Genomic DNA, 22,138 nt, shown 5'->3' on the forward strand with positions numbered 1-22,138 from the left:
CGTGCCCACCTTGTAGAGTTCTTGAGAGGGTTATATCTGATCATCGATCAGGTGCCTACCACAGGGCCCACACCTAGCCTACAGGGGGTCATTGGTGCCCTCCCCTCGTCCATAGTCCCCTGTTTTTTGATAAAAGCAGATAACCTTTTAAAGACTGATCAGAAACCAAGCCAAAGGACACAGGTAATAATATGTTTCATCCTTGAACTCTGTACATTCTGACTCCAGCAGTTCTGTAACCTGGGGCCTCGCTCAGGGCACCCACACATCTGCACACCCTCATATGTGTGTGCGTAGTGATGCCCATTGACATCACAGAGGGTAGGCCCTTGGAGAAATTTCTTGGCTGACATTTTGTTTCAAGATCCTGTAGTGAACCACGAAATGAACTTGAGGTACGCCTTGATAATACTGCAGCAAGGAAACACAGTTTTTAGCTCAAGTGTCAAATGCTTAAAAAGTTTCATGAAACAAACAGGTGGAGAGTTGGCATAAGGCAGACGGATTCTAAAAATGTCCGTCGGTGACCAAGGACGCAGGGAGGGAAGTGCCTGTGCTCTGCGTCTGACAGGAGCTTTCGCACACGTGCCATCTTATTGAATCTTCCCGCTTTGGCAGTAGATGTGGTCCTTCCTGTTCCAGAGGGAAGGACTGCCACCTAGAGCTGACGAGCTGCTCGTCAGAGGTCCCAGAGCAAGTAGAGGAGCGAGCTGGGTGGGCCTAGACCATGTTGTCAGGGGCCCCGCCCAGTGGGAAGGAGGGGGAGGCGGGAAAATGAGCTGTGGGCTAGTCTAGGTTCTCAGCTCCGGCTGTTGTGGCGGAATTTCAGTCCAGCTGAGGTGACGTCCAGGAGACAAGCATGTGCGTCATGCTGCAGTGGGAGATCGGGCACAGCTGTAGCCTACATGATGTGGTGGGACCGGGAATCAGGGGACACAGCAAGGGGTGCAATGGAAAGCTAATCAGGTGGTGCAGGGCTAAGTGGGCAGAAGGAGCAAGTGGAGTCTCCTTCCAGGGGACCCCGTGTGCTGCTGAGGTTCGGCTGAAAATGCCTTGAAAACGGCTTGAAGCGCCTCGCTGGGCTGGACAGTTGCCTTCAAACCTGGGCTGCTCATTTGTCCACTGGCCACCACGCTGGCGGGAGGCATGCTGCTGGGCACCCGCAGCCACTCAGGTGCCTGAGGCTGCGGCATGGGGCTTGCACGCCCAGCCCAGGCTGAGCTGCAGTGGGCCAGGTTCCTTCATTTGTGGGGTCCTGGGCTGTCCTTGCCTGTCAAAGTGCAGCTCCTGGCCCAGCAGCAGGGTATCACCGTGGAGCTCCCTAAAAATGCAGACCCACCCTGAATCAGAGCCTGCAGTTCAGCCAGGCCCCTAGGTAATTCCTGTGCACATTGAAGTTTGAGAGCACTGGTCTACTTGTCCCAACCTTCTGCCTGAATTTTCCACCATAGTCTCCCCCAGGGGTAGCTGTCCACTCAGGCCTCCACGGAGCTGGGCAAGGACACTGGGCAGCTCAGTGGATTTCCAACCTCTTGGCAGTATTTTTTTTTTTTTTTTTTTTTTTTTTTTTTTAGTTCAGAGCGGAAGGAAGAGGGAGAGAAACATCAATGATGAGAGGGAATCATTGATCAGCTGCCTCCTGCACACCCACCACTGGGAATCAAGTCTGCAACCTGGGCATATACCCTTGACCAGAATCGAACCCAGAACCCTTCAGTCTTTAGGCCGACACTCTATCCACCAAGACAAACCAGCCAGGGCTTGGCAGTTTCTTCTCAATGATGTCAGGCCTCAGCCTGTGCCGGGCATTGAGCCTTCCACAGCTTCATGTAAGCCTGTCTTTGTGATTAAATCTAAATCTAGACTCAGCGCTCCTTAACCAATATGGTCCAGAACATTTTTAAAAGAATTGTACTGAACAGAAGCCTTCTGAGTGGAGAGCGAGGGAGGAGCAGTGTGACAGGGTGTGGGCCAGCCAGCGGGCCTGGCCGCTTGGTGCCTATGTGAGGATGTGGGTGCTGGTACCGGATTCTCGCCGGATGGAAAAGAGGCGCTTCGACCCCACTGGGTGCCTCTCATTCATTGGTGGCTGCTCGGGGCACAGGGTTGTTAGCTGTAATGTAGAAAGAGCTATAAATGCCCAGAGATTATTTAAATAAAGTAGAAAATAGACAGCTGCCCACCTGAGAGGTGACATCACAGATTCTCTTCCTTGGCCTCAAACCTGGGATGCAGATGGAGGCTTTGCAAGCAGCTTTCTGCCTGAGTGTGTCCTGGACCACAGGGGCCCGTGAGTGGGAGCAAGTGCCACGCTGCCTGGGACGCTGTCCCTTCACCCACACTGGGTCCTGGCCAGGGGTCCTGGACAAGGAAAGCAGAAATTCCTGCATGAGGCCGAGCTCCTCTTCTCCTCCAGGTCCCCTGGGAGCACCAAGAGCAGCAGCTGCAGGGCCCCCACCCCCAAGGAAGCGGGGATCGGCCAGAGGCTAGAAGGGAGCAGGTGCCGGGAGAGGACTCACGCCCTGCCCGGCTCTCTGTACCGCAGGCTCAGCCTTCCGGGACGAGTTCGACCTGGCCATCCTCCAGCTGCAGGAAAACAACCGCCTGGAGATTCTGAAGCGCAAGTGGTGGGAAGGGGGTAAGTGCCCGAAGGAGGAAGACCACAGAGCCAGAGGTAAGGGCCACCCTGGAGGCCGCGGGCTATTCCTGTGCGTCCGGCCAGCCAGTGGCTTCCGAGGCGTGTGGACAGCAGGCCTTGGAAGGTCCCAGGGCTGGGCTGGGGCTGGCTGGGTCCTTTCTCAGGGTCCTGGCATAGCCTAATGTCAATGCCCACCTGGTTCAGGTGCCAGAGGCACTTCCACCCTGGCTCACGCGTCCAACCACCTCTCACCTGGCCACGTCTCACCTGGCCACCTCTCACCTGACCACCTCTCTCCTGCCCACCTCTCACCTGACCACCTCTCTCCTGCCCACCTCTCACCTGGCCCACCTCTCACCAGCCCACCTCTCACCTGGCCCACCTCTCTCCTGCCCACCTCTCTCCTGCCCACCTCTCACCTGGCCCACCTCTCACCTGGCCACCTCTCACCTGGCACACCTCTCACCTGGCCCACCTCTCACCTGGCCCACCTCTCACCAGCCCACCTCTCACCTGGCCCACCTCTCTCCTGCCCACCTCTCTCCTGCCCACCTCTCTCCTGCCCACCTCTCACCTGGCCCACCTCTCACCTGGCCAACCTCTCACCTGGCCCACCTCTCACCAGCCCACCTCTCACCTGACCCACCTCTCTCCTGCCCACCTCTCTCCTGCCCACCTCTCACCTGGCCCACCTCTCACCTGGCCACCTCTCACCTGGCCCACCTCTCACCTGGCCACCTCTCACCTGGCCCACCTCTCACCTGGCCACCTCTCACCTGGCCCACCTCTCACCTGGCCCACCTCTCACCTGGCCACCTCTCACCTGGCCCACCTCTCACCTGGCCACCTCTCACCTGGCCCACCTCTCTCCTGCCCACCTCTCACCTGGCCACCTCTCACCTGGCCCACCTCTCACCTGGCCCACCTCTCATCTGGCCACCTCTCACCAGGCCCACCTCTCACCTGACCACCTCTCACCTGGCCCACCTCTCACCTAGCCACCTCTCACCTGGCCCACCTCTTACCCTGGTCCACGCCCCTCCCCTCACAGCCTGTCCTTCCCCCATGCCCGCAGAGGCCGCGGTGGGCAGGCTGTGGGCGGAGGCCGCAGTGGGCAGGCTGTGGGTGCGGGCCGCAGTGGGCAGGCTGTGGGCGGGGGCCGCAGTGGGCAGGCTGTGGGTGGGGGCCGCAGTGGGCAGGCTGTGGGAGGAGTCTGCTGGTGTCACAGGTGGAGCGGAGATGAGCCCATGGAAAGGTGGCCCGCAGGATGGCACCAGGGGAACCCTGGGCAGCCACGTGGCCCTCCACCACCCGTCCCAGTGCAAACACGTGTGATTGAAAACCATCTAATCCAGTGGTTCTCAACCTTCTGGCCCTTTAAATACAGTTCCTCATGTTGTGACCCAACCATAAAATTATTTTCGTTGCTACTTCATAACTGTAATGTTGCTACTGTGATGAATCATAATGTAAATATCTGATATGCAGGATGGTCTTAGGCGACCCCTGTGAAAGGGTCGTTCAACCGCCAAAGGGGTCGCGACCCACAGGTTGAGAACCGCTGAAATCTGACCAGGTGGGAGAGTTATAATAAAATGCGATTGTTGACAAGTTGGCGTTTGCTAATGTCCCATGACAGCGGTGAGCGTGAGAGTGTTAGGAAAGAGGCTCTGTCCCAGAGAGGGGGAGGGACATATTGACGATGGATCTGAAGAATCTGAGACGGAAGTGGAGGGTGGCCCTGGGCCAGAGCGAGAGCCCCTGGTCCTTCCTGGGACTTACTAGCAACACCCTGGGCCCCTCTCCTACCCGACCCGCGGTGCCTGGCGCCCTCTGTGACTGGGCGGGCACTGGGCAGGGGACACTGCATCCTTGTGTCATCTTGTGGATGACAGCACCTCAGACAGGGACCCAGTCTCACTGCTTCTGGGTCCCCAGCCTCCCCCAGCGCCTGGCACCGGGTCGGCCTTCGGTAATGTTGGTGGGAGGGGACTGTGCTGACCGCTGCCACAGCAGCCGTGACCACGCTCCTGGGCCTCTACGGTGACAACTGAAACTGTGCTTACAATTACTTCCTCAGTAGCCTTTATGCCCAGGGTTTTCTGTGCAGTCCAGGTGCCCCTGCCTCTGGGGAGCTGGCGTGGCCTCGGAGCCACGAGGGCCTGTGGTGGCCACAGGCGCCGGCAGATCAGCCTCGCTTCCTCCTCCCACTGCGTTCCTTCCTGCTGGAGCCGCATCCCCTGCATCGCCAAGGTGTCCCTCGTCGCTACTGAGTTCACCTCACTCCCTGGTTTCTCCTTCCATCCCTGACCCCTGAACCTGCCACAGGCCCTCCCTTTGGGCACTCATTTCCGTATCTGTGTGTGTTTATCTATACTCTCAAGCCCACAGAGACGCGGAGGCGGCAGTCAAACTGGCAGGCACGTGGGGATGACGACCTGGGATCTGGGCGCCTCAGAGTTTTCGCACAGGGACCTCGATGCACCCATCTCTCCCCTTTAGATGTCACCCGAATTCTAATGGGCTCTGTACCACCACCACCCCCACTCCTCCCCCCACACACACACCCACAAGTGAAGCTCTTCACCTCTTCACACGCCGAGGATGGCTCTCTTCATGACGCAGTTTTGAGGACTCAGGACCATGGGCTATGGGTCAAATGGACCCCATTTTACAGACGCTCTTGTGCCAGACACTGCTAAAGGCCATTGCGCCCAGTGTCCCTGTGTGGGAAAGAGGGGCAAGAACATTCCACCTCAGGCCCATTATGACGATTGAAGGAGTTAAACTGTGTTCAAAGCTCAGCACTGTGCCTGGCCCAAAAGAAATGAGTGTGAGTTTTATTCTAAAATCTCAGTCTAAAGGAGCATTACGGCACAACGAGAGGTCTAAACAGTATCCACAAGCCACAGTGTGCCTGTCCACTCACCCACGCTCCTAAGGCTAGAGGGCTCCTCGAAAATCGACTCTTAGGGCATTTATTTTGTGTCTGTTGACATCTTTCTCTCATGGACTATAAGAAACCAAGGTCAGGGCCTGGCTCTTATTTTTGTATCCCAGTAACCAGCATATTATCTGCAGCAGTATTTGATGGAAGGATAAACATCAAATGAATGAATGAATGAATGAATGAATGAGAAAACTTCTCAAGGACCTCCAGCCTGGTACCATTTTCACCCTCATCCTATGTCTGCTTCTTCCCAAACAGGGACACTGACCTCAGGTGTTGGCATTGCAAGTGTCTACACTTTCCCCATTGCATCCAACAAACACTGTGGCCCCTGCCTGCCAGGCACTGTGCTAGGCTCTGGAATGACAAAAAGGAATACGATATGGGCCCTCTCCAGAGGGCTGGAACCCAGAGAGAGGCACAGCGAGTCTGTAAGATGGCTGTGCTGTGGGCTGCTTTACTGACGGAAGTAAATCACGCCAGAGGAAGGCGTGATTGATTCTAGGCAGAGGTCAGGAATGCTTTGGGGAGACGGTTGGCCAGGACCTCAAAGATTTGTTAGAGCCACGGTTTCAGGAGTGCTGGGGAGCACAGGCGCTGCACTCAGCAGCTGCTCTGGGTGAGCAGGAGGAGGTTGGAGCTATGAGGGCGCTGAAACCTGGCCAAGGCCCTCGGACTGTCTATCAGTATGTCCCAGGCTTTCCCACAGCGGGCGATAGCAGAGGACAATGGTGTACACTCTTAGAATGTGTGGTCATAGCCTCAAGTAGCCCACCACACTTAGAATTTCCTTCAAGTGTTCTGTTTTGTCCTATAAACACATGTGGATTTTGCATCTGAGCGCATAATGTAGGCATGTTTATTTAATATAAAAATGCTTTTCCAATCTAAGCTTGAAATCAATCAGCATTCCAAGAAGAAGCCCCATAGACTGCCCAGAGCTTTGCTGGTGCCTGGCACATGAATCCCACACCGGACCGACTGGGTTTGAGGGAATTGGCTGCGACCTCCTGGGCTCCGGGTGCGATGGGGCAGGGTGGAAGCAGTGCTGGGGAGTAGAGCTCTGAGCTCTTGGTGGCATTCGTGGGCCCAGGGGACAGTCATTGCAGAAAAATGTTCTTAGCAGTCATAGTGTTTGGCCCTGGCCAGTTTTGCTCAGTGGATAGAGCGTTGGCCTGTGGACCGAAGGGTCCCAGGTTCGATTCCAGTCAAGGGCACGTACCTCGGTTGCAGGCTCCTCCCTGGCCAGGACCCTGGTCCGGACTTGTGCAGGAGGCAACCCATCGATGTGTTTCTCTCACATGGATGTTTCTCTCTGTCTCTCCCTCTCCCTTCCACTCTCCCTAAAACCAATGGAAAAGTATCCTCGGGTGAGGATTAACAAAAAAGAAGTCATGGTGTTTGATTTTCTAGAAAAGTATTTTGGAAAACAAAAGGCTAATTACCTGCAGGGCCTTAGCATGCAGTTAGCGAGAGTGAAGAGAGAATAGGAGAGCCGGGCACCTCGTCTGCAAACCAGATGCCGAAGGGCTCCCTGGTCAGGACAGGGGCTTCCGAGCAGGAAAGGATGTGCTTGCACGTGGCAGGTCCCTGGAAGGAGCCTGTCCTGCTGGGGGATGGAGAGTGGCAGATGCAGCTTCTAGAGTCGTTGGGGATTCCAACAGGGAAAGAGATTTTTGCTGGAGTTGGGCAAGCCCTGGAAGTACGTGTCGTGCTTGGTGGACGGAGGGCATGAGAGATGGCACAGGGACCCATGTAGGAGGTCTGTTTCCTGGACCCCAGACAAGAATGTTGGAAATCAAATGTGTGAGGACATCCTCTCCTGGCCTGAAAAGCACGCTGAGTGAAGGGGAACAGAGGAAACACTGCCTTTAGCTGAGTTTAAATGACTGAGAAGTCTGTACGTTTTTGGCAATCAAGTGGGAATGGGAATGTGAGGAGAAATGAGGTGCATTTACAGAAAATGGTTATCATTGTGGTAGAGTGGTTGGCTTTGGAAATTCTCCCCCTTCCACAGCGGGCTCAGAGGCTGATCTGAGGGAGCGCAGGAGGGCAGGGGAGACCCACAGCCCGGCCCAGCGTGATGGAGGGCATGGCCAGGAAGCTGCTCCGCTCTGCCGGCTGCGAGACACGCTTCTCTGGCCTGGAGAAGAGCTGAGCTGATGAGAAGGTGGAAGTCACCTGCCCGCCCGGTGCCCCAGAAGATGCCAGGCTCCCACCCACCACCATGGCCCTGGCTCTGCGGCGAGAAGCAGGATGTCTGGAGCCGCCATGAGGGGCGACTCAGCGTGACAGCCAGGATGCCGCTCCCCTCCAGCCACCGCAGCGTGTGCCCGAGTAAGACAGTGGCCCCGCGTCTGCCGTGGCTGAAGCCCAAACAAAAAAAGGCGTCCTGACCACGACAGTCCACGTGACCTCTGACCCAGGAGAAGCCCGCTGGAGCGAGAGGCCCTGGCTTGGTCAAATCCGCCGTCAGACTCAGGGCTATCTGCTCAAGAGACCCCTCCTGAGCCAGGAGAGCAGGACGGCGTGACCCCAAGACCCTTCCTCCTCAGTGGCCGCCGGGAACATCTGCCTCCCCCTCGTGCCGCAGGGACCGAGAGCAGTGGTTGGAACGCCAGGTGCTCTTCCTTCCCGACTTGGGACAGCGTGCACGTGCCCAGAGGAGCGAGGAGACTGTAGGTGAGGCCGAGACGGAGGCGAGGGAACTGTGAGGGGCCGAAGCAGAGGGCCGGCTTCAGGCGCTAAAGAACCAGGCAGTGCGTGGTGCCTACACAATCCCTTCTGCCTTGTCATCCGATGAAAATGCAAGGCATTTCAAAGAAAGACGCTGTGCTGCCCACCTCTAGCCCACGCCCCGAGGAGAGCCCTGGCCTGGTGAGCTGCCGGCCCGATCCCCCGCAGCTCGGACCTGGCGCTGCTGGGACCCACGCGCTGCCCTTTGCTTCGCCTCAGCCATGCCTTGCCTGCATCCGGCTCCGTGGCGCCCACCTGCCTGCACAGCTGAGAATGGCCCGCAGCTTCTGTGGAGGACGGGAGAAGCACACAGGAGCAGGCTTCCTTCCAAGCTATTTCATTTTCTTCTGCCTTTTCTTCTCCAAAACATTCCTTTTGCTGTTTTCTCAGTCAGCTCCCCTAGAAAGAAGTACTGCTAGCCACTGGCAGATGCCAGCACCCCAGTTCAAGGGGATAGGGTTGCTGACGGCTCACGGAACCATTGCTAGAGTCTCAGAAAGGCAGGAGGTAGGTTCCAAGGCAATGAAATACCTTTATCTTGAAAAACACGAGCTCACAATCAAGCTTAAAGGAACATCAATACCTCCCAGGCTGTGAAGCTCAGGGTCCCCTTTCAAGGGCAGAAGGGTGGCCAGTGACTCTCCTCACACAATCCTGAGAGCAGGCAGCCTGCTCACCAGCACAGCTTGGGAATGAACGTGTGAGACGTCTCAGCAAGTGTGGGAGTTAGGGAGTGTCTTAAAGAGATGCTTCGGAGAAAGCTGCTCCCTAATCAAATACAATTCACAGCCAAGAGGCAGAGGCCAGGTGCAGAGAGCGGGATCAGGAATCAAGGCCCCTGGTGGCCCAGCAGGCGGGCATCACAGGAGCTCGCAGCCATGGAGACTGCCGCCAACTCTGTCTGGAAACTAAGTCAGTAGATCATTGATTCAAACATGTGATGCATGTTCTCGAGAACAGAAGGGGATGGAATCAGTGGAACTAACAGCCACGTCTGGGACCCCCCCCCCAAGTCGCTCCAGGGCGGGGGTCCCAGGGATGAGCTCCATCATGGGGCGCCAGATTGAGTTCTGTCATCACAGCCCTGTGACCTGAGGGGCCCCAGCTCCTGGGAGAGGCGAGTGGGGTGGGTCAGGGCCCAGCAGGTTGCCTGACTCCAGGCCCCGGGCTTCCTTGTCAGGAAATTAAAAGAAGAGCAGTGCTGCCCTGGCCCAGAGGCTCAGCTGGTTGGACGTCGGCTGAGCACCAAAGGTTGCCAACTTGATTCTTGGTCAGGGCACATGTCTTGGTTGCAGTTGTGGGCTTGATCCCAGTAGGGGGCATGCAAGAGGCAGCCGATTAGTGTTTTGCTCTCACATCAATGTTTCCTTCCTCTGCCTTCCTCTCTCTTTAGAAATCAATTATATATATATAAAACACTTATATCTATATATATAAATATAAATATAAAAAATATATAAATATATATATTTTAAAATGGGTAGTGCTGATTTCACAGGGCAACTGTTAGGATTGAATTTAAATGTTTGGCATGGTAGCTCTGTTCATAGTAAACACTTATAAAGAACAACTTGGGTTGTATAAAGAACATTAGCCAGGCAGTAAGATTTCACATCGTAGGTGTGAAAACTTGGGCAACTTAAGTGCTCTGAATTTTCATTTCTTTAACTGTAAAATTTGGACAGCGGGTCTTCTTTACAGTGTTTTTAATAATTGAATGAGGTAAAAAAATGTTTTTAAAACTGAGGTGCTTGAGCTCAGATTTGGATACATTGTAAAAGTGCCTCCCCCATAATTTGTGTTTTGATAAATTACAAAACTTATCAAATGCCTTTCCTATCCCCTTTCTATTTCATGTCCCTTCCCCTGCTTTTCTCCATCTCTGTCTCCATAGCTGCTAGGTCTAGGCAACAGAGGCCCAGGAAGTGCAGGAGAAATGACAAGCAGGCTATGCCAGTCCTCAGCGTGTTTTCCGGGAAGGCCGTGCAGGTCAGCTCACATGTGGCCCACGTGACGTTGCTATTTACCACAAATAAGTGTGGCGATGGGGCCATTGAATATATTTGTAGGTGAATGTGATTCTGAAATAGAAGGTACTTGAAAGTCATATTGGTTAAAAAATTCATGTCTGATCAGTTGTTTTCAATGGGGAGCATTGCATAGAGCTCCAGCACCTGGCATCCTGTTCGGCTCAGGAAGCTCCTTAAAAATGCGTGCTGACCAACGTCAGAGGAGAACTGCGCTGTCCCTTGGCGAGACTGCGCAGTCTCTCCTGCCCCCTGCCTGCCTCGTGGCTCCCGGGGCCTCTCTGTCTCTGCCTCCCCGGCCACAGCTGCCCCTTCCTTGTCCAAAAATAACTTCCCTGCATCTCAGTCGCACGTGTCTACAGTGCAGCTTGGAGACATGCAAGGCTTGGAGGGATGAGACATGTACGCACCCAACCCCAAGCGGTGGTATTCCCCAGTCCGCGCTGAAGGCAGGGCAGGCGGGTGGGTGGGGGCTGGAGAGCCACATCTGCTCAGAGGCACACCCTCCCGGGCTCCCTTCAGCGACTCACAGTTTCTGCAGCTTGTTTGTATGTGTCTGTCAGCTGTTGTTTGTATTTGTGTGTGACACCAAGTCAGTATTAACAACCATGAGTTGTGGGGAGAGCTCGATTCTGTTTCACTCGATACGATTTTACTGCTGGGGCACAGCGGAGGCTCGAGGCGAGTGTCAGTAGAAACCCCAGTGTGAGAACCATCTGTTCAGGTGAATCTGTGTGCTCCCGTCTGCAGAGGGTGAGGGGGGATAGATGGCCCCTGGGGGTGCCTCTGGGAGGGCAGTGAGGTCCTGTGGTCAAGCCCGAAGGAGCCCCACCAGAGGCTGCTCTGAGGGACTGACTTCTGGGAGGATGAGGGGTGACATGACAGTGAGGAAAAAAGTGCTGCAGCCTCTCTCAGCGCTCGCTCCCCCACCCCCACCCCCGCTCATCTGTCTCTCAGCTCTGACTCTGCCAGCATCTATTCTTGCTTCCACTTTCCAATGCATCCCTAAAGCCACCAGGGGTCTGTAAGGCTCCCCCCAAAGGGAGAGACCACTCAGCCAGGAACCACCGGCTGGAGCCAGTGCCAATGACTGACATGGGGCCCTGAAACAGGAGAAGCTGGGAAAGAGAGCCCGCCCGTGGGTGTCTGTGACTCCCAGTTCCCAGCAGCATCTTGTTCAACACTCAGGCCCTCCAGAAAGCTTCCCTGGTCTCATCAAAATCACCAGCACAGAACCAGCGTCTGCTGCCGGCCTCCCGCCGGCCTCCCACCGGCCTCCCGCTGGCCTCCCGCCTGCCTGCGTGCAGTGCTACCCGCACAGCAGGCATTGTTCCCCTGGCCAGCCGCTCAGTACAGTCTGGGCTGATGCCTCTGACCAGGCTGGGAGCACTGGGCAAGGGGTGTCACGCTTTACTGTTATTTCAAACAAAATGTAATTGGGGATGAACACATATCACAGTGTGGACCCAAAGCTTTTGATAATTCGGGTTTCTGCGTCTGGGATGTCTTCATCCTCTTTCTTTCTGCTCATTCTTTCAACACCCACTTCTTGGGCTCTCACTGGGCTCCCACCACCATGGCTGTGGAGTTGCCAGCTGAGCAAGGTGGACCGCCCCCTCACGGAGCGCACAGTCTCATGGGGAGTCCAGATAACACAGAATTAAACTCATGTGCTGTTTTACGCAGCCTTGGGGCAGTAGACAGTGCAGAATCAGCAAAACACAAAAGCGATACAACTAACAGAATCAGGCAACACCAGGAAGCAGTGACCTGGAGGAGGTGACCCCTGAGCTCCATCTGAAAGGAGGGGGTGTAGCCAGGGTGTGGATGGGGGTGGGCACAGGTTCCAGGCAGAGGTGCTCACAGGAGTGAAGGACAAGGTAGGATTGACAGTGGGGTGCCCTGGGGGCTCCCAACAGCTCTGTCACCAGAGGATGTGTAGAGTAAGACTGTGCTTTTCAGAAAGGCCACCCAGGCAACTCCGTGTCAAGTAGGGCTGGGGGTCACAGCTACAAGCAGGAAATCATTCTGTCCCAGAAGAGACGCGGGGCCAGACCCAGGGCAGTGGTAGGAGAGAGAGAGGGAAGGGGAAGGTACTGAAAAGCGTCTCAGAGATGAAATCGTCAGAATTTGGTCACAGCCTGGTGCGTGGAGGAGCAGCAAGAGGCCAAAGGCAGGAAAAGGAGGAGACCGTGCCTCCCAGCAAGCAAAGGCCCAGAGGAGGTGGAAGGGCAGCGGTGGGCAAGGCAGCAGGAATGCCCAGGGCTGCCGGCGGTCACGAAGGCCAGGACTAGACCTTTCCCAATATGTCAGGCACAAAATGCTCCTTGGCACATTTGGTGAGGCTGGTTTTAGTGGCGCAAGACAAAATTGCATGGGACAAGGAGTGAGTAGGAAAAACAAAAGTGAATTCAGAGCACTTCCAAAATCCATAGACAAGACCCCCTAGGGCCTAAAGTTTTCCAGCAGCCAAAATTATGTTTGAGGCCTGCAGAAAATTATGCAAAAAGAAAACTGAAAAATTCAATTAAGACAGACATATTTAATTAAATATCTCCAAAATGTGACACTGTTTTGACTTTATTAATTTTTAAATGTAATATTCATAAAAACTACATTACATTTAGAAACAATTTGTGTGAGATTTTTCTCATTTTGCACAATGGATGCTGAGAAATCACAGCCAATTATAACCTTTTTTCCCATTAAGTCATTTCAGAAGAAAATTTTTTAAAATGCATTTCACATAAGAAGTGGGCGTGTTTTCTTCTACTTGCTTTTATGTGAGGTGGGGTCTCCAAATGTAAGCATTTTAGGGCTTTAAAATGTCTTTAAAAATAGTTCTGATAGAAATAACTGCTTCAAAAAGTTTGTCCAAGGACGGAGGGGAAGAGGAGGGCATGTAGTGGACAGATTGGAGGGCCGAGGACTTTCTGCGTCCGGGACGTCTTCACCCTCTTTTTCCTGCTCATCCTTTCACACTGTGAGAAGGTGCAATGTGGGGGCGTGTCCGTGCGGAGGGAAGGAGGGAATGAGCGGGCGAGGACAAGCCGAGGGGCTAGCCGAGGCCGGGAGAGCCAGAGCCCCCCCAGAGGACGGGACCTGGGGGGCAGGACCCTCCCTGCGGGACCATGAGGGAGTGGAGGCCCGGCAAGGGGATCCTGGTGTTTTTTCCATACAGGACAGCACCCCCCAAAGTGGCAGGGGCGGCGGATAGGAAGTACCTAGCAGCCCCTCCGGAGCTGCCAGATGAGGTGGGCCTGCTTGGTGGGAACCCTTCCCTGGGGACACCGCCCGCCTTCTCCCAGGAGCAGCAGGGAGACCAGCTTGTCCAGGATGCTCAGGTGCATATCCCGCACCTGGTCCTCGCCCCCCTGAGATCTGGCGCGGGAGCGTCTGCCTGCCCCCAGCCGGATCCTGGGTGCATGCTCTCCTGTGCCCCCACCTCCCCATGGACCCTGATGTTTCTCTGGACAAAAACCTTCTGCCCCAATGCTCCCAGGTTAGAGGTGCAAGTGTTCCAGGAAACCTCCAGCTCCTTCTCAGAGCGAGAAGCCTGCTCCATGCCCTGTGGCCGCGCCTTATCGCTGAGCTTTAAACTAACACCCAGATTCTGATCATCCACAGAGAGGCCTCCTTCCCCCGGGGCCCCGGGGAGTGGGAGGGCTGTGCTGGGGACAGAGCACAGGCCCACTGGGCCCCTCCTTGTGGTAGCTGGCAGCTTCCTGTGTGGGAGGCACCGCACGGCACTGTGTTATGGTCAAATCAAAGTAGAAAACCACAGGCACCCCGGGGCGTCTGCCATGCTGCCCAGGGCTCTCTCTCCAGCTCTCCAAGGCCGTCTGCTCTGGGCCCAGCTCACCCCTTGGGGTTGGGTGAAGCGGGCTTCCCCGGCGCTGCCTTAGCTCCACATCCCATGACTACATTGCGGACGGACGGACGTGCAGACGTGGCAGCACCAAGAAGCGCGGTGCCAGCAGCCTCAGGGCATCTTCCTGGTGGAAGGTGCCCTGGGGGGGGAGGGCGTTTTTTAATGCCAACGTGACAGGCAGTTACAGAGCTGCACTCAGTGCTCAGTGCTGTGGGAACGAAGCACCTTGTAATCCCCCAGATACTCACTGAGCAGGCACCACACGCCAGGCATCTGCCAGACAAGGAGGCCCAGCAGAAACTGTGCCTGGCTTCAAGGAACGTAGTCAAGTGCAACTTCTACAAATGCCAATTTGAAAACTAATTTTAGGGCTGCTGGACAAGAGTTACCTATCAAATGTCTTAAATACATATTCCTAGGCTCCATCTCCAGAGGTGTGGGTTTGATAAGCCTGGGGAACAATGAGGAATCGATGTCTTAACAAATTTCCCAGGTGGTTCTGATGGGAGGTAGGTTTGGGAACCACTGGTCTGATAGGATAAAAAGTTTTAATTTCCAAATTAGTATTTTAGTAAACGTATCTTTTTCTAACTATAGTTTGGTTAAAACAATTATTCTATATCAAGCAAATACATGATAAATAAGATGGGCTACATTTTTATGCAAATACTAGAATGTACAGGTATTTTGGTATCACAGGTGAAATCAAACTTCCCTGAGCTCTTTTCTCACTCCCCCTCCCAGAGCCCTCTCAGAAGCTCTTCTCCCGTCTCCCCCATTGGCAACTCGGGCCCCTCCCCACTTTTCCTCCAGCTATGATGCAGTTTTTTTTCCAGCAGATAGTCATATCTCTTCAAGGAATATGTATGTAAAGCATCTACAAGACTGACTTTCTGTCATTTAAGTGACTTCAGCATTTTTGATAGAATGTTTATGTCTTCCAGCTCTTTTACACTATTTTTTTGTTATCGCTTTCTTACAGGACTAGGAATGGAGAATATTGGCGGAATCTTTGTGGTTCTTATTTGTGGCTTAATCGTGGCCATTTTTATGGCTATGTTGGAGTTTTTATGGACTCTCCGACACTCAGAAGCTACCGAGGTAAATCTCCAAAGGAGTCTGACCTATAGTGTTGGCAGAAAGGGCAAAGTTCACAGGCTCATGCACAGACAAAGTGATTTCCTGCAGGTCCGTGCAGGCCTGAGGATGGAGCAGCCGGACAGGCCCCAGGGTGGGGCGCCGGCCTCAGAGCTCCCTCCATGCAGCCACAGAAAGGCATTCAACTGCCGGTCTCAGAGTCTTCTAGGAAACAGGCCAGGAGATACATGTGGGGAAGGGTTTCATGAATGAGGAGGTCCCATCCACTGTGATCGAGGCTGCATCATGGTAAAGGAGAACAGGCCAAGTGCCGCTGACTAAGGGAAACCACGCCCTACTTCTTCCATCTGAAGGCTCCACTGCAAGTGCAGGTGCTTGGGGAGGCCGCAGTGCCCGTGGGTCAGGAGTCGCAGCTTCCCTCCCAGGGGTTTGAATAAATTCCGTTCCCAACCCCGGTGCTCACCAGCTGTGTTAAGTGACTTTCACGTGATGGACGAGTCTGGCTGGCAGGACACTATCACAAGCCACCTCCGCTCTCTCTGCAAGGCCAGACAGCCTCACAGGCTAACTGTTCTTTGGTGTTTAAAGTACAGTAGCCTCTGCCTCAGTTTCCGAGTCAGACCTCTTGATTCTCCTTCGGAAACTGAGCCTGGGTCAGCGGCTCCCAGCAGCTCAGCGGGTCGGTGCCCCATCCACTTGGGGAGCCCAGCCTCTCACAGGGCCTCACACCGCCTCCCAGCCCCGACTCTGCTCAGCGTCCTCTCCACTTTCCAACAGGACTTCATGTCACTGCCCCGCCTCACACCCTTTGCTCTTTCACGCACAGAGGTTCATGGTGCCTCCTACCTCACCAAGAAGTCAGGTGTGACCAGCCCCAAATGAAAACCCCCACCTAAGATGCCCCCCAGCGGAGCTGCCCTGCAGCTGCAGCAGATGTTCTCGTTGTCCTGCCATCTCTGTGTTGTTGTTGTTGTTTTAATCCTCACCCAAGGATATTTTTCCATTGATTTTTTAGAGCGTGGAAGAGAGAAAGACAGAGAGAAACATCGATGTGAGAGAAACACATCGATTGGTTGCCTCCTGCACAAGCCCCAACCAGGGCCCCGGGCTGGGGAAGAGCCAGCAACCAAGGTACATGCCCTTGACTGGAATCAAACCCAGGACCCTTCTGTCCCCAGGCCAACGCTCTATCCACTGAGCCATACCAGCTAGGGTTCCATCTCTGTCTTGACCCATCTTTTCTCAGCTACCCTAGGATTATCTTTTCTCCCCTTTAATTTTCATCCCTGTACTCTCCCCAAAATCTAAAAATATTTACTCTGTATGTTTAAAATGTCAATATTACTGTTACTCTCACCCTCTTCCTCCCTCTCCCAAGCCAACTGCTTCAGTCTCCACTGCCTTGCCTCCCACTCAGCCCTCAATCCAGGGCAGTCTGGCTTCGAAAGGTCATGCTAAAAGGCCTGACCCCTCCCGATGGACAAAAGCAGAGAGAACCCGTTGGGCCTTGTTGAGCCTCAATGTGCCCCTTGACAAAGTGAGCCATTTTCCCAGAAGCTCTCCCTCGCTGGCCTTGCCTGGCACCAAGCTCTCTTGGTTTCTCTCCTACGTCTCTCTACAGCTTTGTCCACGCCTCAAATGAATTCTACTTATTACTTCTAGGCAGAAAGACCAGGCCACGTGTTCCTTTCCCTGAGAAGCCTTCCCCAGGTCCCCGCCTCTTCCCCAGACCAGAAGAGTTCGTCCTTCCTCTGCCTTTCACCTCTGCCCCGCGCACAGAGCAGGCACGCCTGCACGCAGCGCGGGCTGCGGTGTGCAGCACACAGATGGCAGTCAGCATGCGTGCTGTGGCATTCTGTCACATGTAGCAGACAGGCAGGCGGTGTTGTTTCCCCTGCTGTCGTCATCAGGAGCACAGGGAAGTCGAGGACCTTGCCTAGGCCTCAGCTACTTGGTAACACAGGGCGCGTAGAGTCCAGGCCTCAGTCTGACCTCGGCCGTCCTCTTTAAACGGCGCACTTCTCTGTAGCCGCTTCAAGTAGCGGATCGGTGCACGTTGGTTACTCCCCCAAGAGCTCGCCCATGGCCTGGCCAGACCCTGAACACTTCAGTGAGGACTCCCAATAGGAAGATGACGAGCAAGAGTTCCCTTGGCGACCTGGCTATGGCAGAGCTGGACGACTGGGAGGAAGGGCGTGAGCCAGCGGGAGATGGCTTCTCCTGTCGCAGGCCGGGCTCGCGTCCTTCTTTAGCACGGGGCAGGGGACCAGACAGTATGCACGCCCTTCGTAGTAGAAAAGTTTAGGTTCCAATTCTGGGTCAGCTATTTATTAGGCAAGTAATTTTTAGCAAGATGTATAACCTCTGCGCTTCCATTTCCACATCTGTGAAATGGGTATACTAGTAGCAGTGCAAGTTCATGATTTTTTTTTTTTTTTTGCTTTTGCTTTAAACGTTTTTTTTTTTAATCTTTATTGTTGAGAGTATTGTTAAGATGTCCCTCTTTCCCCCCCCCCCCCCATGGTCCCCTCCACCTGGTTCCTGCTCCATCCCAGGCCTTCACCACCCTGTTGTCTGTGGCCATAGGTAATGCATGTATGCATATAAAATCTTTGTTTAATCTCTTCCCATCCCCCCAAACCCCTTTCCCTCTGAAAATCATCAGTCTGTTCCATTTCTATGCCTCCGATTCTATTTTATTCACCAGTTTATTCTGTTCATTAGATTTCTTATTCATTTATTTTGATTTTTAGATTCAATTGTTGATAGATATGTATTTATTGGCATTTTGTTCTTCATATATTTTATCTTTTTCTTCTTCTTCTTCCTCTTCTTAAAGAATACCCTTCAGCATTTCATATAATATTGGTTTGGTGGTGATGAACTCCTTTAGCTTTTTCTTGTCTGTGAAGGTCTTTCTCTGACCTTCAATTCTAAATGATAGCTTTGTTGAAAAGAGTAATCTTAGTTGTAGGTGCTTGCTACTCATCACTTTGAATATTTCTTGCCACTCCCTTCTGGCCTACAAAGTTTCTGTTGAGAAATCAGCTGACAGTCCTATGGGCACTCCCTTGCTTTTCTCTTGCTGCCTTTAAGGTTCTCTCTTTGTCTTTAATTCCCTTGACATTTTACTTATGATGTGTCTTGGTGTGGTCCTCTTTGGATTCCTCTTGTTTGGGGTTCTCTGTGCTTCTTGGATTTGTAAGTCTATTTCTTTCACCAGGTCATGGAAGTTTTCTGTCATTATTTCTTTAAGTAGGTTTTCAATATCTTGCTCTCTCTCTTCTTCGTCACCCCCAGAAGTTGTTGGTATGCTTGAAGTTGTCCCAGAGGCTCCTTACACTATCTTCATATTTTTGGATCCTTTTTTCTTTTTGCTCTTCTGATTGGGTGGTTTTTGTTTCCTCATATTTCAAATTGTTGATTTGATTCTCGAATCCTCTAGTGTTGAATGCCTGAACATTAGTCTTTATTTCAGTTAGTGTATGCTTAATTCTGACTGGTCCTTTTCAATGTCTTTGGCATTCTCACTAAGATTCTTGAAATTCTCACTAAGTCCCTTGGAGGCCTCATGAAGATCCTTGAGTAACCTTATAATTGGTTTTGAACTCTGTATCCAGTAGTTTGCATTCTCCCATTTCTTTCATTTGTGACATGTTTCTTTGTCTCTGCATTTTTGCTGCTTCCCTGTGTTTGTTTCTATGTGTTGGGCAGAGCTGCTATTTCTCCTGGAATTGGTAGAGAGGCCTTGTGTGATAGGGGTCCTGTGGGCCAGTGGCTCAGCCTCCCCAGTCATCTGAGCTGGGCCCTCTAGGTGTGCCCCTTGGTTCATGATTCTTTATCTACAATTTTGAAACCTAAGAAACTCCAAAAGTTCCAAGTTTTTTAATAAGTTTGTTAAACGAATGCATTTGGTGACAAAGCTTAACTTGAATTGGTATGAAATTTTGTGTATGGTCTTTGTCTCATTCAGTGTGAAGGCAAGTACAGTTTGCTACAGAAATATCAATGTGTTTGAGTACAGAGTCTGCCCCTGACCCCCACTGGGTGATATATATACTAATCGTATGTGTATTGTATTACCTTCCTAAAACCCCAAACATTCTGAAACACAGCTGGACCCGAGGGTTTCCTATTAGGAGGTTGTGGGTCTGAAGGAACAGTGTTGCTGTGGTTTTGTTGTTCTAGTTATTAGAATGCATGCTCTCCAGCTCTAACCGGTCGACCAAAAGAAATGAGACTCTTTAGGCTGAGATCAGGATGTTCGTGGAGACACAGTCGCTTTTCAAATACTTGACGGACTGGCATGGAGAAGAGTTAGTATTTAGTGGGCTTCTGGGTCCAAATGTAGCTGGTATCATGGAAATTTTCAGGGAGAGGAATTGTTAACTTAGCAGCATTTAACAGAAATGCAAAAAATAATAATAATAATAATAACAATAGTGAGTGGGGGCAGGGCGTTCCCACCACCGAAACAGCGCTGTCTTGAAGGTGTTCAGGCCAAGGCTGGCGCCGGCGGCTGGGCTGAGGCGCCTGGATGTTGAGTGGCGATGGGAGCAGACGGACTGAAAGGCTCCATCACCTTCACATCCAGGTCATCTGCGCAGGTTCGGTGACACAGGCCCGGGCCCTCTGTCTTGCAGGTGTCCGTCTGCCGGGAGATGGTGGCGGAGCTGCGCAGCATCATCCTGTGCCAGGACGGCGCCCGCCCCCGCCGGCGGCGCGCGGGGCTGCGGTCCGGGCCCCCGCTCCCCGAGGAGCGCCTGCCGCGCGCCACCGCGACGCTCAGCAACGGGCAGCTGTGCGGGGCGGCGGCGGCGGAGCCCGAGCAGCTGGCGCAGCGGCTGGCGCGGGAGGCGGCGCTGGTGGCCCGCGGCTGCGCGCACGTGCGGGTCTGCCCCGAGTGCCGCCGCTTCCAGGGCCCGCGCCGGCCCGCGCGCAGCGAGGAGAGCCTGGCCTGGGACCGGGCGCCCGGCGGCGGCGAGCCCGAGTAGCCCGCGCGGGCCGCTCTGGCCACAGGCAGGCGGGCGCCGCTCCGACCCGCGGGGCTCCCCACGCCCACGCGTCCTCCGGATCCGGATCCAGGGACTTTACAAACGGATCAAAGAGCCCGGCGCCCAGCAGAGACCGCGCCCGAGCGGGGAGCTGGGTGCTCCAGACGCTGACCGCGTGGGGACGGGGCGCCCCACCCAGGATCACGGGGACCCACCGTCTCCCAGCGGGCGGGGCTCTGCCCAGACCAGTTCCAGGACTCGGTGGGGCCGCCCTGGAATCCCGTTAGGAGGGGGCTGTTGTACTCGGGGTCTAGCTCTCACAGGAAAAAAATAAAGTCCACAGGGAAATTTTCCTTTTCTGGGTTTGTATATTTTTGTTAATGTCGTTCCCTTTTCTCTCCCTCCCACCTGCTCTTGTTCTCGCCTCCATCCCATTCTGTTTTCTCTGCTTGTTTATCGGAAGGCAGGCTGGGTGAGGGACTGGAAGTCCATATATTCCCGACCCTTTTCCTACATTTTAGGACATGGAGCGGCCAGTGCCTCGGGTTCCAGGGGCTGAGCTCCTTTCTGGGTGGTGATGGGCTGGGGGAGGGGGGGAGGCACAGGGACAGAGGCGTCTGGGGAAGAAAAGGTTGGGCGTCTCAAAATAAAAGCCCATTAAAGTCACGTTCCAGACCCCCAACCAGTTAACTCATAGGTTCCAGGGGTAAACGTGTCTTTTTTCCTTTCTGGGTTTTACTATTCTTGGTTTGGTTCGGTCTTTTGTGAGTGTGACCTGAAGGAAGAGACAGGTGAGAGGACAGTGGGCACAGCCTCCCGGGGCCTTGTCTGCGAGCAGAGGCAGCTGCTGGTGGGGCAGCCAGCGGAGGAAGGAGGGCACCCTGTGTGTGCCCCCGGTTTGCCACCTGCGTCTCCTTTTACCAAACTCCGCAGCTGCCTGGGAGCCAGGCCCGCGGCTATCGAGGCAGGGGGAGTTCTTGTTAACAGATAGGAGACTGAGGGCAAACGTGGGTGTGTGTGTGTGTGTGTGTGGGGGGGGGGTGCACGTGTGTGTGTGTTTACTAATGAAATGACCTCAAGCAATCAAAGGTTTGCCATGTTCCTGGGAGGTGTGGGTCTTGTCACCGACACACAGGCCTGGGAGCCAGGAACCCTCAGCCCTCACCTCGGCCTGGGCGACAGCCAGAGCAGCCTCAGGAAAGCACTGAACTCCTCCTCCACCTGCAAACCCTCGCAATGCCGCCTGGTCAGCCGGCTGCCCGCCCCTCCCTGCGTGTCCGACACCCGCAGGACCCGGAGCCCTCCCTCAATGGAAGGGACGCGTCTCTTGGCAGCTGTGTGGCCGCAGCTGGTTTTCACCGAGTAGGACTCTCATGTAGAGAATTTTCATTTTCTGATGGAAAACTTAAATTCTATGCAATCTCTGATTGTAAACTTAAACAAGGTAGAGGGAGCAGGAAACACATGGCCGCCACCATTCCCACCGCCGCCACCACCTGAATCAAACAGTCCTCACAGCGTTGCTGTTCCGAACACACTAAAGCAAGGACGCATCTGGGAGGTGATGAGCTTCACTCCCTGACTTTGCCGTTTGGGAATGAGTTAGAGCTGCTGCCCCCGATGGTCCCCTGGTCACTCCTGGGAAGGATGCCGGTTTTGTCCTTGGCTGACCTTCTCTCTCATGAATTCGAATTCTTTTTAAATATTTTCTTTTTCACAAGTGGATGACAGTGCAGTGCAGGACAGGAGTGTTTTTAAACCTTGCTGCCGGCCTCAGGAGGAACATGGGTTTGGTGAGAAGGGTCCCTGGAGGGAAACTGATCC

General features: G+C 53.9%; 1 protein-coding gene across 1 annotated transcript in view; it reads left to right on the top strand.

The window, feature by feature from the left end:
- GRIK4 (glutamate ionotropic receptor kainate type subunit 4) overlaps window positions 1-20,673 on the top strand; it is a 234,074-nt gene extending 213,401 nt beyond the window's left edge. Inside the window, exons 18-20 of the mRNA XM_081113547.1 lie at window positions 2,546-2,674; window positions 15,205-15,323; window positions 19,964-20,673. Of these exons, the coding sequence (XP_080969673.1) occupies window positions 2,546-2,674; window positions 15,205-15,323; window positions 19,964-20,314 (599 nt within the window). The 3' untranslated portion in view covers window positions 20,315-20,673. The remainder of the gene's footprint in view (window positions 1-2,545; window positions 2,675-15,204; window positions 15,324-19,963) is intronic.
- The last annotated feature ends 1,465 nt before the right edge of the window (window positions 20,674-22,138 follow it).

The sequence above is a fragment of the Myotis nattereri genome, assembly GCF_964212035.1.
Source record: "Myotis nattereri genome assembly, chromosome: 19".
In the NCBI taxonomy this organism is placed as follows: Eukaryota; Metazoa; Chordata; class Mammalia; order Chiroptera; family Vespertilionidae; genus Myotis; species Myotis nattereri.